Source organism: Thunnus albacares, chromosome 11, assembly GCF_914725855.1.
Source record: "Thunnus albacares chromosome 11, fThuAlb1.1, whole genome shotgun sequence".
Taxonomy (NCBI): Eukaryota; Metazoa; Chordata; class Actinopteri; order Scombriformes; family Scombridae; genus Thunnus; species Thunnus albacares.
In genome coordinates this window covers 19,399,228-19,414,222 of record NC_058116.1, presented here as the reverse complement: position 1 = coordinate 19,414,222, position 14,995 = coordinate 19,399,228, and the positions used below count along the sequence as shown (strand labels likewise).

The 14,995-nt window shown below is 40.5% G+C and overlaps 2 protein-coding genes across 2 annotated transcripts in view; one reads left to right on the top strand and one right to left on the bottom strand.

Annotated features, from left to right (window-relative positions):
- The window catches only part of map2 (microtubule-associated protein 2), a 112,044-nt gene extending 109,230 nt beyond the window's left edge, over window positions 1–2,814 (top strand). Inside the window, exon 24 of the mRNA XM_044366419.1 lies at window positions 395–2,814. Within this exon, the coding sequence (XP_044222354.1) occupies window positions 395–616 (222 nt within the window). The 3' untranslated portion in view covers window positions 617–2,814. The remainder of the gene's footprint in view (window positions 1–394) is intronic.
- On the bottom strand, window positions 2,495–8,226 carry myl1 (myosin, light chain 1, alkali; skeletal, fast). The gene is made up of 6 exons (XM_044365671.1): window positions 7,977–8,226; window positions 7,016–7,043; window positions 4,894–5,037; window positions 3,504–3,677; window positions 3,330–3,407; window positions 2,495–3,040 (listed from the first exon to the last, which is right to left on the bottom strand). Exons 1-6 carry the CDS (start codon window positions 8,118–8,120, stop codon window positions 3,012–3,014), a joined length of 597 nt encoding a protein of 198 aa, XP_044221606.1. The 5' UTR covers window positions 8,121–8,226; the 3' UTR covers window positions 2,495–3,011.
- Window positions 8,227–14,995: the final 6,769 nt, after the last annotated feature.

The window sequence follows — 14,995 nt, the reverse complement described above, 5'->3', positions numbered from 1 at the left end:
ATATTTATTTATGCGATATATGTTTAAAAATGTGTTTCCAACAGTCAATCTTCCAAAAACTTGTTGTATTCCTTTATCTGCCAGTGAGGGTAGCGATAAAGGTACAGTATACGCCACAGTCACTACATAATGTGGAAGTTAATCCAACTACCCTAAATTTTGTTGATCAAGTATTCAGTTAGGCTCTGATGTCAACTAAGGGCGAAGAACAACGGCCTTCGAGTAAAGTCTACAAAACAGACTTGTGCAGGTCTCTCAGGTTAAACACAATTTGCAGAGGTTCTTAAGCTGACTCACAAACATACATATAATTTGGTTCACTCAACATGATATGAAAATAATATATTTCTTCTTCCCCATACTCTTCTTATATCACGTCATGTGCCTCTGCTAGATTGAGAGCCACAGGCTGATGTTCCGCGACCAAGCTAAGGCAAGAGTGGACCATGGAGCTGACATCATCATCCAGTCGCCAGGCTTGTCCGGCTCAGTGTCTCCCCACCGCCACCGGGACAGCCAGCTATCCTCCTCCGGCAGTCTCAACATGATGGAGTCACCGCAGTTAGCGACCCTAGCCGAGGATGTCACTGCAGCTCTGGCCAAGCAGGGTTTGTGAACACTGGATCTCTGGATTGCTGCTCTGCACCCCGGACGTCCTCACCCTGATCCCCTCAAACTTTTCGGCCCACTCCTGCCGCCCTGAGGCCAACCTGTTACCACAACTACTCAGCTAAACCACAGCCTCTAAACATCTCCACTTCAAGATCCATCACTCAAACACCAACTCTAAGTAGAGACTCGAGTTAGGAGCTACTGTACTTTGGTCCTCTTTATTTCCTGTCTATTTTAATCCAAAATATGTGCTATTTGGCCTCTCTTTTTGAATGATGTTGCATAGAATAGTTCAGTCTGAGCACTGGTCCTAGATAGGATTGAGTGGTATATACAAAGTGGGGACCAGGTATTGGCTTGACTGGCCCTGGATCAGTGTTTTGAAGAAGCTACAGCTTTTTTTCCACATATGTGGCCATATATGTGGAAGTAATGTGGCCAGCACACCATGCAGCACGTGTTGTTCTTGCTCAGTAAACGTGCATGGACGCCAGACCCCTTAACAAACCAAGCATCCTTACTGCAAGTCATTCTTGTCATCCAATATATAATATACTTAACAAATATATATAGAAACATGTATAAAAATACAAGTTTGTTGCCATCTATATGTCCTCAAAACATTTTAAAAGGAAGCGACAATATGGCTATAAAATATACCTGTAAAATTGCATTATTGCAAGTACCAGGTCATGTTATGACGAGCATGTATTGATTCTAATATTAAAAGAGGCTATTTTGTAATTTAAAAAAGGATTTTAGTAAGTTATTTCCTCAAGTATTGGATAAAAACTAAACAAGTTCATGTTTTGTAGTTATTAGTTGTTTACAGTGTAATGCTTGGTGACAATGTCAGACAGCTGATTTGGTGTTGCTAAGGAATGCAGCTCAGTCCTGTTGAAGAGCATCATACACATGTACCTGCTCAGTAGTTCGAGATAGTTTATACACCAGAACAGTAATAAACACAAGAACTGAATTTCATTCTACAAACACCAATCTGAAAAGGAAACAATAAAAAGAATCTTGTCTTTACAGCTGCAGTAAATTAGCTCACATGAATGAAGAGTATAGACTTTCCTCTGCTAACACAGGCGATGTTGTGCTCATCAGGACAGTCTCTTGTTTGAACCACAGAGGAAGAAGCTACAATTGCAACATGAGATTTTAGCAGAAGATGCAGCTACTCTGAAATCTGTCTGTGTGTGCGTTTGGTGCAGATCCCATGCCGTTTTACGACGGATGCTACCGTATCTGGATGTTTTGTTGCAATATGTGGAAAAAGAAAGTGAAAAAAAAAATATTTTGAAAAATCCATTAAAAAGATAGTTCATGAAGAAAAATAAAATGACCGAGGGAACTCGGATTCTGTTACATCTGTTAGGAAAAAAAAGTGTGTTTGGGTGATCTAGTTTCTTTTTCAGACACCATTTGTGGTATATCCTGCCTCCTGCCTAATTACTGCCCTCACCTGCAACTGTTTGTTTGCTTCTGTGTTTTTTCTGCATTCCCCATCTCCGTGTGCCCCCTCCCCACCTCCTGCTCCACCTTACAGCAACTGTAAATGTATTTAAAAGGTCAAGTAGATGTACGCAGTTTTTCTCTTGTTGATATGACACCAATTACAATAATTAATGACAATAAAAAGGACAACAAATGATACTGGAGTGCTGTCTTCCTTTCAGATGATAAGACATACAGTTAAAGGAATAGTTCAACATTGTGGGAAATTAGATTAGAAGATTGGTATCAGTCTTTTCCTCTGTCTCTCGATAAGAAAGCAAATATGCGTATTTCAAAAAATGCCAAGACCATTCCCTTAACATGCATCTGGCTGAATGAATTATGCAAATGACTTGCATTAAATAAATGGAGTCAAAAATTTGGAAATAAAATGGGAGTTTATTGTGAATTGGCAGAGGAGAGTACAATAAATTAAGACTCAGGGATGGGTTGGTTGAGGAGTGGATTCATTTTGATGGGCAATCCTGGGCCAAACCAGTCACTTTAATGGCAGATAGACAGCCAGCCAGGCAGTAAGTGACAGGTGGGGGGTGTTCATCATTATCCATCTTCCCCTCCATCACTGCTCTGCTGTGAAAACCAGTGATGACAAAAAACCCCCGATAGACAGGGGCACATGGGTGTGGATGAGGAAAAGGATATATCTCGTTAGAACTCGCGACAGCTTCCAGAACAGGAGGAGGAGAGAAAAAAAGAGCGCCAGTTGGACAAAAAGAGAAAAAAAAGTGTTGAACAAAACAAAAGGATTCAGAAATGACATCTCATAGTCCTTTGTTCCCCCTGCTTCCTCAGGTGGTACAGGAAACAGCGAGTGGATGTCGTGACACCATGGGGTCTGCACATATTCAATGCTCACCACCGCAGTGGCAGGGTCCTTACACAGACATGATGTGCTTCACAAAGGCTGCAGATGAAGACCAGGGTACCAAACAGAGAGGAGAGAAGAGAGGGAAAATGATTGAGTGAAATGAGTGAGGAGAATGCGTATATTATCAATATTCAATTAAATGCAGCCTTGAAAGTTCAGATGCAGAGCTATAAATGACATAAAGCAGCTGAGATATTTACTACAACACAATAAAATGTATTTAGTCTGGTTTATGTAATTTTAATTTCTGCCAAGAATGGAAATTGACACTTCACTTCCAGGATTAAATATGCATTTACAGTCATATTATTGTATAATGGCTCACCCTCGTAGTTGACACAGCCACTCTCGTCCTCCTGACCCTGCATGAGAGCGTCAATCTCAGCCTCAGTCATCTTCTCTCCTGTAGGGGGAGGCAGAGGACAATGAATATTAGTTATAACACACAAACACACACATAGTAACACAATACAGTCATACCACCAGAGCCTTTACTTACCCAGTGTTGACAGGACAATGCGCAGCTCAGCGCCCATCACTGTGCCGTTGCCCTCCTTGTCAAAGACGCGCAGACCCTCAACGTAATCCTCATATCCTGCCTTGTTTGGGCTGTTGATGATGGTCTGAAGCATGGGCAGGAAGCCCTCGAACTCTACTCTCTTGTTAGTCATGTCTGCATGAAAGGAGACAGAAATAACAGTCAGTGGAGGTGAAGATGCCAGACAGGTTGAGACAACAGGCACCACACTTATTTTAACATCACAACAATATTTATTCACCTCTCTACTACAGGCTCTACTTTGTTACAAACTTTCATGATGGAGCCCAGTGAGGCTTTGTGACAAAGTGACAATTTGGATGGATATGTGTATTGTTTACATGTTTATAAGAGACAGCACTGGCTGTCAGTAGTGCTCAAGTCTCATGGTGTAATTTTGGTTAGAAGATTGAGGCCTGTGCTACCTGTCTGCACAGACCACATTAGAAGCATATATTAAAAGTGCAATTCTGTGCTTTTTCATAGTTTTACCAAGCAATGTGTGTGGTAATATATGCCATTAAGACCCTAACAAAATATACAGTATAAATAACAACCCCAGACTAAGTTTTATATAGAAGAAAAGTGTGCTAAGGCTCCCGGTTGAAACACATGTGAACTTTTGCACGTGACCATACCAAACAGTGATGTTTCATTGTATACAGTGAGTGTGTACTGCTGTGCTGCACTTCACAAATTGGACAGTGTATCCAGCAACTAGCTGGCAGCACTAGTAGGATTTTCCACCTGTGTGTATTTACTCTAAAAGATGCAGCTTATTCACTGGTAGAGATTCTGACCCTACTCCATTAGTTTTATTTGGTTTTGTTTTATTCAGATTCTAGCTACAAAAGCCACAAATGATGTCCTATCCCTAATCATCCCACTTTCCAAAATGCACCAAAAACCAAGCAAAATGCCCAAATTCACAAGTGATTAATGAAAACGGAGCCATTCAATGCTGGTTACCCCACACACTCTAAACATCATTTCAGACAAATCATCTCTACCTAGTGCTTATCAGTCATAATGTTTATGTTTATTTAAAAGGGCAGCTAGTAATGCTATCTGTACAAAAAACACCAAAAAACATCATCATTATCATTAACTGGACTAGAAGTAGTATCTTGTATGTCCAGTAGTCTACATTAGTCATTCAGTCACCGGAATAATCAAATTATTACTGAATACTTGCACTTTTTAAGAATTCTTTTGCACAAAATTGTCTAATTTAAATGTAATGAATTTCACAAAAGTGTCCAAAAAAACTATAAATCTGTTAAATCTTAACATCAGCCCTTAAATCTTCACCCAATTCAATGGTAGAGCAACAACTAAATACGTCTCTTACCTTCAGCAGAGGGCATTCCAAGCAGTTTGGCCACATCCTTGTTGGTGGGGTTCTGTCCCAGAGCACGCATGATGTCAGCAATCTGGTTGTAAGCCACCTTGTTATCACCCACCCTGTCGAAGAGACCGAAGGCCTCCTTGTAGTCTGTAGAGCAGGAGGAGAAGTGGATATGATCACCTTAGTGAATCCAGTATTCGTGAGTTTGTGTGTCAGAGGTGTTCAACAGTGAGCTTATAATGACCTAACTGTACCTTGTGATGCCATGATTTTGTACAATGTAATATTTCTATTATATTCTTTTAAAGACTTTAAATAATTCAACTACTGTAGTATTTTATCCAATACGGTGATTTCTATAGAAAGTGATATTTATTACAGAAACTTCAGTGCGCAAGATTCTCTGACTTTATTTTTTATTTGTTTATTGTTATAAATTATGTCCTAGAATTACAATAACAATTGTAATTTTAGAATTTGTTTTTATTTGATTTTTCATGCTACTTTATTTATTATATTGAACCAAGTCTATGAGGTCTATTAAGTTGTGAAGAAGCATTTTACATTTAATTGATTAAACTTGGCTTGAATTCATTTGTATGTTTTTTTTTATTTATGTATGTAGAAAAGTATTTAATCTAATTTATTTTATATTCCTGCAGAGTCTTCAATGTTGGTCAGTAGATGGAAAACAAAACAATGAAAGGTAGTGGTCTGTAGCTTGTACTTGTGACTGTGTCATGCCTGCCAGCAGGGGGAGGCAGATCCTCCACAAACTGACAGGAAATATATAACAAGGGCAAAACATCTCTATAGGTTGAGGTATTATTGGCTGAATAGCCAGACTCCTACAGCGCTAAGTCACCCTTCATACTATTTCTATCTCAGCTGTCCCTCTCTCTCTCTCAGCAGGGCTGTGGGCTCTTTTAAAAGACCACCTTGGAATTGATAAACATAGCTGAGAATATGAGCCCCCTCCTTTTAAAGGCAAGGCCCCTCAGTGTGTGAGCTGAGTAAAAGTAGGGAATGCTGACTTCAGCGTACCAAGCAGCCTGCCAGACGACAGGTCCGGTGTCCAATCCAGGGTCATCAGGGACAAAATAGCAAACCGGTTTTTCTTCTTTCTAAAACACTACACTGTTACCCTTTAATCCATCTGTTATCCCTAAAATAAACTGCTGAAGAAATTGGCTGCTGTGAAAAAATGTAGACTCCTGGCACATCGTTTGATATCGCTGATCAAATGTCACAAGATCTTATATCACCAATAAATGGCCAATAAATAATCTGCAGTTAATGTTAGGGCACGTGGATTGGCTGAATTGACGCTCTGCCCTCCAGTCTTGAAATGAAGCCCTCTACATGAGTGGTCTCCCGCTACTTTGGCACAATAATCTGATTTTTGTTCAGCCTTTTGACCTTCAACCAGTTCATCTACTGTGTCAGTTTTACCTACTCTGGTTGAAGGTGATAATTAGTACAATCAGCTGTTTGTTTGGAGTGAAGCCCAGCAGATGTTTAGCACAACATGCACAGCACACTACTTTTTAAGTACACTTCGATTTGCCAAATGTTGCACTGACAACAGCTGACAATTACTTGAGAAGTTTTCACTTTCTTTATTTACATAACTAGCAACAGAAATCATGATTTTGTAGAAAATGGCTGTAGATATTTTCCTTGAGATTGCATTCAAGTTTTGATTTGATTACACCATGCTCCTGAAAACACACCTGTTTTTATTGTTTTGGGACAAAAGTTACCTAATTTTTTCTGGGGAGCTGAGTAGTTTCTTGGCATTGTTTAATAACTAAAAGATTTCACAATGCATTCTGATTTCCAATGGAACGTCAAAACCCAAAAATGACAGAAGTGACCATCTGTCATGAACACTTTACAAGCAAGTCTGTAGCATGCTGCAGGATGGCACTGAGCTAATGCTCATCTTTAAGAGAAGGCCACAGTTCTCTGCATTGTACAAACTTGATGTTTCTGGCATAGCAGTTCATTACAGTGATAGCTTTTTTTTTGATTTGCAGCAGACCAGGAGATACTCAAGAGAAAGATGAGTTGAGGTTTTTGGAGAGTGTCATGTGGCTGCAAAGGTAAAATGAGGTTTACTTACCCTCAATCTGGTCTGCACTGAATTCCACCTAGGAGCCAATACAAAGCACCAATGTTAGTTTTGCATAGCTCAGAAAACAACACAATTCTTGAGATGTTTTACAAGCCATTTAATCTTTAACACAACCACATTTATTCAAAAGAACCATAGCCATAACCGCCCAGTATCACCACACCATAACCAGGTGTTTATCTTAATCTGAATTAATCAATCAGGTCTAAATTGGGACTCAATTTGTCTCTTTGCCAACATTAGCTTCGCATGGTGGTACCCGATCTGTGGAGGTCCATCTTTAGCTACATTAACATGTCCACATTTGGTGTCACCCTGCATTGCCATCATAGAGGAAGTCACCACTCTGTTAGTCCAATCCAGAGAGCTGGGGGTGTGGTTTGAGTCATTGTGAGCTATCCAGGGTTCTAGTCATCCTCCTCAGTCCTCTGCACAACTCTTGAGTGTGGTCCTTCAAACCAACAGCTGCTCTCACTGTGAACTTTGCATCCACTCATAGATGATTATATGAATGTGTCTACTTTGGTCTGTGTCTGATTTTTTTGTACTCGGCCAGTCATGTTAAGGTGAAGATAGATGTGCAATGCACATCTAATAAACCAAAGATCCTAATTTAGTAAGATTTTGACTCCCCCCTTCATTACCATCACACTTTTCTTGGATATGAAGGGTGAACAATTATGCTGTATCTGTGCTGTAAATAAATTGACACTCATGACCAAAGTAGTATCAACAGCCCTCTATTATTCTCAAACTGTCTTTCCTTCAATGTATGAAATAAAACAAGAAATGCTTCTTTTGTCTAGGGCCCCTCAAGAACCTCACTAGAGTACGTCTAGTTCTGTCATGCAACTCAGAGTGGAACTAAAAAAGTCAAATCCCAGCTCTTCCTGAGCAGCCATCATCCTATCTCCATCCCTCCCCACAGCAGACCAGATCATGCTTGTACCTTGACGGCGGACAGGTCGACAGCGGCAGGCGCTGCGGGAGCAGGGGCTGGCTCGGGTGCAGGTGCAGGTGCAGGTGCAGCCTCGGCCTTCTTGGCAGGTTCGGCCTTCTTGGCGGGAGCCTTAGCGTCCTTCTTGGGTGCCATTTCAGCTGATAATATAAGTACTTTGTTCCTGAAACACAGACAATTCCCGGTTCGGGCGACAACACAAGGAGTGTAGCACAGACTGGAGCGGACTCGGAGCAAGAAATCACCGTTTGGGCGTATATATATGAGGCTATTTTTCCTCTTGACCCCCGTCAACGCTGTTCCTGTGTGAGGATTGGACAGCGGATGGGAGGGGTGTGTGTGTATGCGTGGACCAACTCTAAACATGGAATATAGGGGCTGCGGTGCAGAAAGTGTTTATTTATGCCATATATATATATATATATGTATAATCAAAAACGAAAACATTGGAAAGTGAGGTCACATGGGGCTATGTGATTTCCTGTGGACCACAAGTGAACAGTTCCACTTTTACGCACAGCGTTACGCACCATTACGCACAATCTAGTCCCATCTGAGAAACATTTGATGTTTTAACGCCTTACGAATAATCCTGGACCTATTTCGCCATCTCTATAGTCTAATGTGATATCTAGCCTAACTAATTTGATCAGCCAACGGTTTTAAAGCATTCATAATTCTTCCTAAAAACCCGAATCGAGCGCTGAGAGAGCGGGGAGCATTTCCCTATAAAGTGATCCATTATGGAGTTGCACACATCAGTCTCTGTCAGGGAGAAATGGCTTAAATCAACCTCAGGAATAAGATACCGGAAATAAGACGAGCGTTTCCCAGAAAAGAAAAAAAGATACTGAGGTCAGATGTCCTGAGCACTGTATGGCAGAAGTGTCGGTGTAGGATGTAGTTGGGGGGGAAATAAATCTCTGTCTATTAACTTTGTAATTTGATGACACCATCTATATTTATCCTTTATTTTATTTGAGTCATTTAAAATTACTTTTTGGTTTGCCTTATCATAGACATTTTATTCACCACAGCATCATTGATGTGTCTCATCTCAACTCTAGTGGACTCATAAGTGGCTCCATCTTTACAAACTAATGTTGTGTAGTCCAGCACTGCACATAACTTTATTTTAAATTCTAGCATACATCCCAGATATTTCCAAAATACAGTTATCCTAAATGTTTGAGGAAATGTGCATAAAATGATGCAACCACATCTAGAATATTTGCATTTGATGCAATGATGCAGCCACAAGAACTTCGCAAATTGGGTTGAATATTTTTACTCATGAGCATCCTATCTGTGGCTGGAACAAACACATTTAGAATATATATGCATGTGTCAAAAAGTGGGGAAAAACTTCAGAAGAAATAATTGTAAGATGAGGTTTGTGGGCGAGAATAAACTGTGATGTTGGCTGCAGTCAAACAGGAAGAAGTAACTGATCAAGCAAAGCAAGGGACCAGGCTTTTGGTAGACAGGTGGTGGAAATGGTGTCTTTCAGTTCTAATAATGAGTCATTGTTTATTTCTAGTCACTGATTATGTGTGTTGGGTAAAGCAGCACCTGTGTTCAATTTGTGGCTCCGTGTTGGTGGAGTTAGCAGTCACCGCCACTCCCAGGGAGGATGTGACGTAAAAGCACAGGGAGATGAAGATCTATCGGAGCTCTCAGCTGCTGATGCCAGTAACCCAGACAAGGCTAAGAGTGCAAATTCTGTCTCCTTAATTCTTGTCTATATCTGTCTCCCAGTGCCAGCGGTGCAGCCCTGCCCCCACCACCATGACAGGGCCTGGTGACGAAGGAACCGCATAGCTAAAACCCTCCCCCCTACACCCCGCCACCCCCACTTGCTTTCACTGACCCCATCTCCACGAGGGCAAGCCAGAGAAAGCCTCAGTCCCTCAGCTGTCATCTGGGCTCACCCTCGGCACCCTACTGCACCTTCTCAGAGTTCTGACTTCCATTCACTCCCTCCCACTATAGAAACGTTGCCCAAGTCCTTGCACCTGTGCTTCAGTCCATTCTGAGCTCCACTATAGAATCTTAATGGGTTCTCCATCATGGAAGAGCTGGGCTTTATTAAGATGTGATTGCATCTCAGTCTTTGAAAAGAAAAAAAAAGGGAGTTCACGTTTATTTGGCAATCAAGTTTAACATGTTTTGTTTTATAAATCATATACTGCACTGTCGCAGATAAATACAAATAAATGATTTTTGACATTTAAGGATGGTTTAGGAATTACATTTGTTTTCTGCTATTGTCCTTGTACTGTACTTACAGTGCAAATTCCCAGTTCCATTGACTAAAACTATTTATAAATAAGTAAGTAAGTTCCTTTTGCAGCTAGAACAAACAGGTTTCTAAATTCAATTTAGTGTACTGTTACTGAGTCCTAGTATCATATTAGTGAGGATAAACATTCTTCACCTTCTGACTTAACATGTAGCCCTTTACTTATTCATAAACAGCATCCAGCTCCTTTGGGAAAGCCATACTAGAAATGTGAGGTCACATCTTTAAAGAGAGAAGGCTTCAACTGTACAGTAAAGGGCACAGCAGTGGCACACGCCATATGAAGATCTATTTCAATAACCACCTTTGGTGACCACCAATGCTGTCTGTGATGACAGAATCAGAAAAGAGGAAGCAGAAATTCCAATTCAAGGTCAATGCATTGTTAAGAGGCTGTGTTTTCTTTCTTCTTGCTGGTCTGGAGAACATCTTGGGTTAGGGTCATCTGCAGTAACTGCAAAAAAAAGCACAAAAACATGTATGTCAAGGAGAAATACTGCATATCCAAAGTTCTTGTCATAACTGCCATCCTCAGAGACACTTTTAACAAGCAGATTGGAGTTTTTCCCTGAGGTTATGAAAAAAGGAGGTTCATGTGTTGTTTTCATTGTTTTGCACAGATAAATGTGTTGCCACTTTAACACAGTTGGTGCTATTACACTCAATTCTGCCTGCTCAAGTAAAGTCACCTTGCATCTCTGGCCCTACTCACTACAATAAACAGAATAGACAGAGGCATAAGCAATAACACTATCTACCTTTTGTTTTTGCTGCAAGCTGTAACAGTATTGTAAAATCTTGATATTTCAACATTCACAGTTGTGGTCTCAACATACTGTATTTTTGGAAACACAGTACAATGGCACAATGAGAGGCAATTAAGTTCAGAGCATGGCATGTTTCAATGTTTAAAACATTTTGTTACAATGCAACATTACTTATCTGCAGGACAATCAACAGTAAAAGAAAACCAAAAGTTATTGTATATAAGTGCCTCATCACATTTTCATAGCTCCTTCATTTTCATTGTACAAGGCGTGTGCATACTGACATCTAGCATACCTTAAACCCAAATGACAGTGGGCAAACTACAGCTCAATTAAAAAGACCTGACGTAAGTGAGGATGAAACAAGTTAGCTTTGAAGCAATTGTCACTCAATTCTGAGTACACTGAATAAGTTATGTAAGGTGGCTTGTTAACCTGTCTTCTTCAGAGCTCAAACAATACCGATCTATAAATATCCAGGTAGACAATTTAGGGGAAAGAATGGCAGCTGCCATGGCTATTGATACTTTTTACTTGACCTGTGTTCTTTCTTTTGCAGTCTGGTCTTCCAGAAGGCTAACAAATGCTCTTAAGATTGTGGTTCTTTGGCTCCTATCCTGTCATTTCTTCCTTTAGCCAACAAAATATTTTATGCAAAAAGTCCACATTGCCAATTAAGATTAAGATTATGGTAGAAATTAATAAATATTCAGCTAACATTAGTCTCCATTCAATGACATCCTGCCTTGCATACAAAAAGGTTTGAAATTAGTTTGCCTCCATCTCCCCACACAGCTCTGTTTCAAACATGATCATAAATACTAGTTTGAGACTGGTGGGAATAAGATCATATGAAACATCAGAGATTACTATGGGGAAATTGGGGTCTTTAAGCATCAGTAAACAGTAATGGGATGTAACAACTAAAGTGGAGCACAAAATGGCACAGAATAAATGGGGTGTATTTAAACAAAACACTATTATTAGCCATCTACTTCATTTTATTTAATGATTTCACCTCATTTACATGAGCATTCTGGAGAGATATTGCAGCCACTTAAAAGGGATGCTGCAGGCAACATGATCTCACACGCAGGGATGAAAAATATGTTAATCGAATAAAGCAGAGCTCTGAGTAAACTCAGTTGATTTTCATCACCAAGACAAAGAAACTTTTTTGGATTGTGTCAGTTTAGATTGAGGAATAGATAGAAATGAGAGGAATGGCTGTCTGGGGATATTTTCTTGCAAACTAGTATGCTTGGATCAATCTTTTCCATCTCATCCCCTCACCCGTTATCTTTGTCTTTGATGGGACAAACAGGGCATTTCATAATATCACCTCCAGGTTTGCTTCAGGACAGGCGCTACAACAGTGACAAACAGGCCATTTCATAATATCACCTCCAGGTTTGCTTCAGGACAGACGCTATAACGGTCTCCTCTCAGGAATGAAGGTGTGATCCAAAGCACTGATGCCTGCTTGTTGCTATGCATTTAAAGTAATATCTCATATTCACCCTCCAGTATCTCTTACTGGGATCCTAATGTGAACTTTCACTGAACAGAAGAAATGTCATTTGTGTGACCAGTACCAGCCCTAAAACAGCAACCATGAAATTATGAGCTGTGCGACTGAGAGTCTGTGAAGGAGAAATGACAGAGGCAACGATTATAAGACACAGCACCTCTCCTAACCTTGGAGTCCTTCTGAGCTAAGCATGATTGATGAAATGTGAATAACCTGAGCTTGAGACAAAAAAATCATGCGATGAGTGCAGTGTGGTGTAAGATTCCCAAAATGGCGGAGGCTCCCAGGTCACTGGTATTTTGCCTCCGTGGGGAGTTGGAAATAAGAGAGAGCCCCAATGGACTTCCTTTGCCACAAAACATGCAGCAGAGGTCACTCAGGCAGCCATCTGTGATAACTGAAGAGTAGATTTTGGACTCTGGTTCTGCCACCCACCCCCTTTTCAAACACTGAGTGCTTCCTTCACTGCCCTCCAACCATTCCAAAAGGAATGAGACTGTAACTGAGCCTGGGGGGACAGATGGAGCCTATTTATAGTCCCTACAGAGAGGTGTGAAGTTTCTTGGGATTTCTAAGAGCGGGGGCCATGGATCCTTAAGAGGGCTGATGCAGCCTCTGTTGCCCACATGCTCTCTTTACCTCTCTCGCTCACTCAAAAGCCCTCCACTGGCCACACAGGGATTAGATGGGGTCGGTCTAAACAAAGCTACTCGCTGCCCTTTTTTTTTACTGGGGACACTACATCACTACAGAGGAAGGGAATGACACAAGCTAAAAGGGACAGTCTCGTTCCTCCCTCTTCGCTCGCTGATAACTTGGCCTTCCTTTAATTCCCAGAGGCTGAAGTTGCTGTCGCAGACAGAACAATCACACTGTCTTAATGTCATGATGCCATCTCCGAAAAAAGGAACAGTGACGCAGTGTGTGGGTCTTCTTCTAACTTGATAGTACATACTGTAAGACTGACTCAGGATGAGAGCTAAGTACCATTCTAAAGATGGTGATAATATTATTCATGTTAACCCCATAACAGTCATGGAGGCGTGAGTGTGCCACCACTTTTGGTGGTTAATATGATGAATTCAAAAGGTAATTGAATGGAATAACAAAAAAATGCATCACATTTATTTCAAATTATTTAACAAGACTAAGAGTTCACAGTCATGGTAGCTACTCTGTGAGGCACAGTGATGATTTGAGCTTAATGCTAACAGGTATATTGTTTACCATGTTTGGCATCTTAGTTTAGGGTGTTAGCATGCCATCAATTGCTAATTAGTGCTAAGCTGAGGCTGATGGCAATGTCATTAGTTTAGCAGGTATTTTGTCATAAACTTAAGTATTGGACAAATTAAAATTAAATTTTTTGACCCAATGATGGTGCTAGATAAAAATGCTTTAAGGGATCACAGTGTTATTACAAGTCATCGATATAGCCCCAAACTTAATGACAATCCATCCAATAGTTGTCGAGACATTTCACTAAAACCCCAAAATGGGTTTCGTGATGGCTCACCAAAGTCAATGTTAATCCTCCGGGGGGGCATGAATGTCTCAACAATATTTTACAGCAATCCTTACAATTATTGTGAAGATATTTCAGTCTGGACCGGAGTGGTGGACCAAACGACAGAGTGATAGAGCCATGCCGCTATCATGCAAAAATTGTATTACCTTATTCATCATTTAGAATCAGGCTTACTCCCTGTCCTACAAACCAGCCATAACATTTTATACCAAAGTTTTACATCACAGAATAAAACCATGTTCCAACAAAACATAATACTGTATAATAATATCAAATGAAGATCACCACATTCATCATTTTGTGTAAAAGTTAGAATATACATGTAGTGGTCCTTAATGAAATGCCAGTATCTCCAAACCGGTGTATCAGTCTAAACTTACACTGAACAAACATTCTTGAAAGAAACCATCCACTATTTCTGTCATCTCATGGCTAAGACGGTACTTGGAAACCTGAAAAACAGAGGCAAGGGAGCCTGCCTGTCTATTTATGTCCTCTCTTAAGCTTGGTCACCATCTGCAAGTCACACTTGAAACCGCAGACAATGTGGGGTCCCTCCACTGAGGACAGACACTGGAGCTCATTAGGCTACACACCAGCCAATCAGTGAAGGAATTTAGAAGGCGGCTAATCACAGCCTCCCAGTAATAAAGGGCCATACAGTACATTGCACAGGCTTCTCATGTTCTCCACAATCATCACCTAGCAATTTTCCATTGTATGTGATTCTGTCATTATAGACAGCAAGAAGCAAAGGCTGCTTTTTGAAGGCTAAACTGTCTGAAAATAGAAACAGTTAGAGGAAGGTATCCATTTATGTTCAAACAGAAAATAATTCTTAAAAAATATTAATTTGTTAAACCATTTGTTAATTATAGGAAG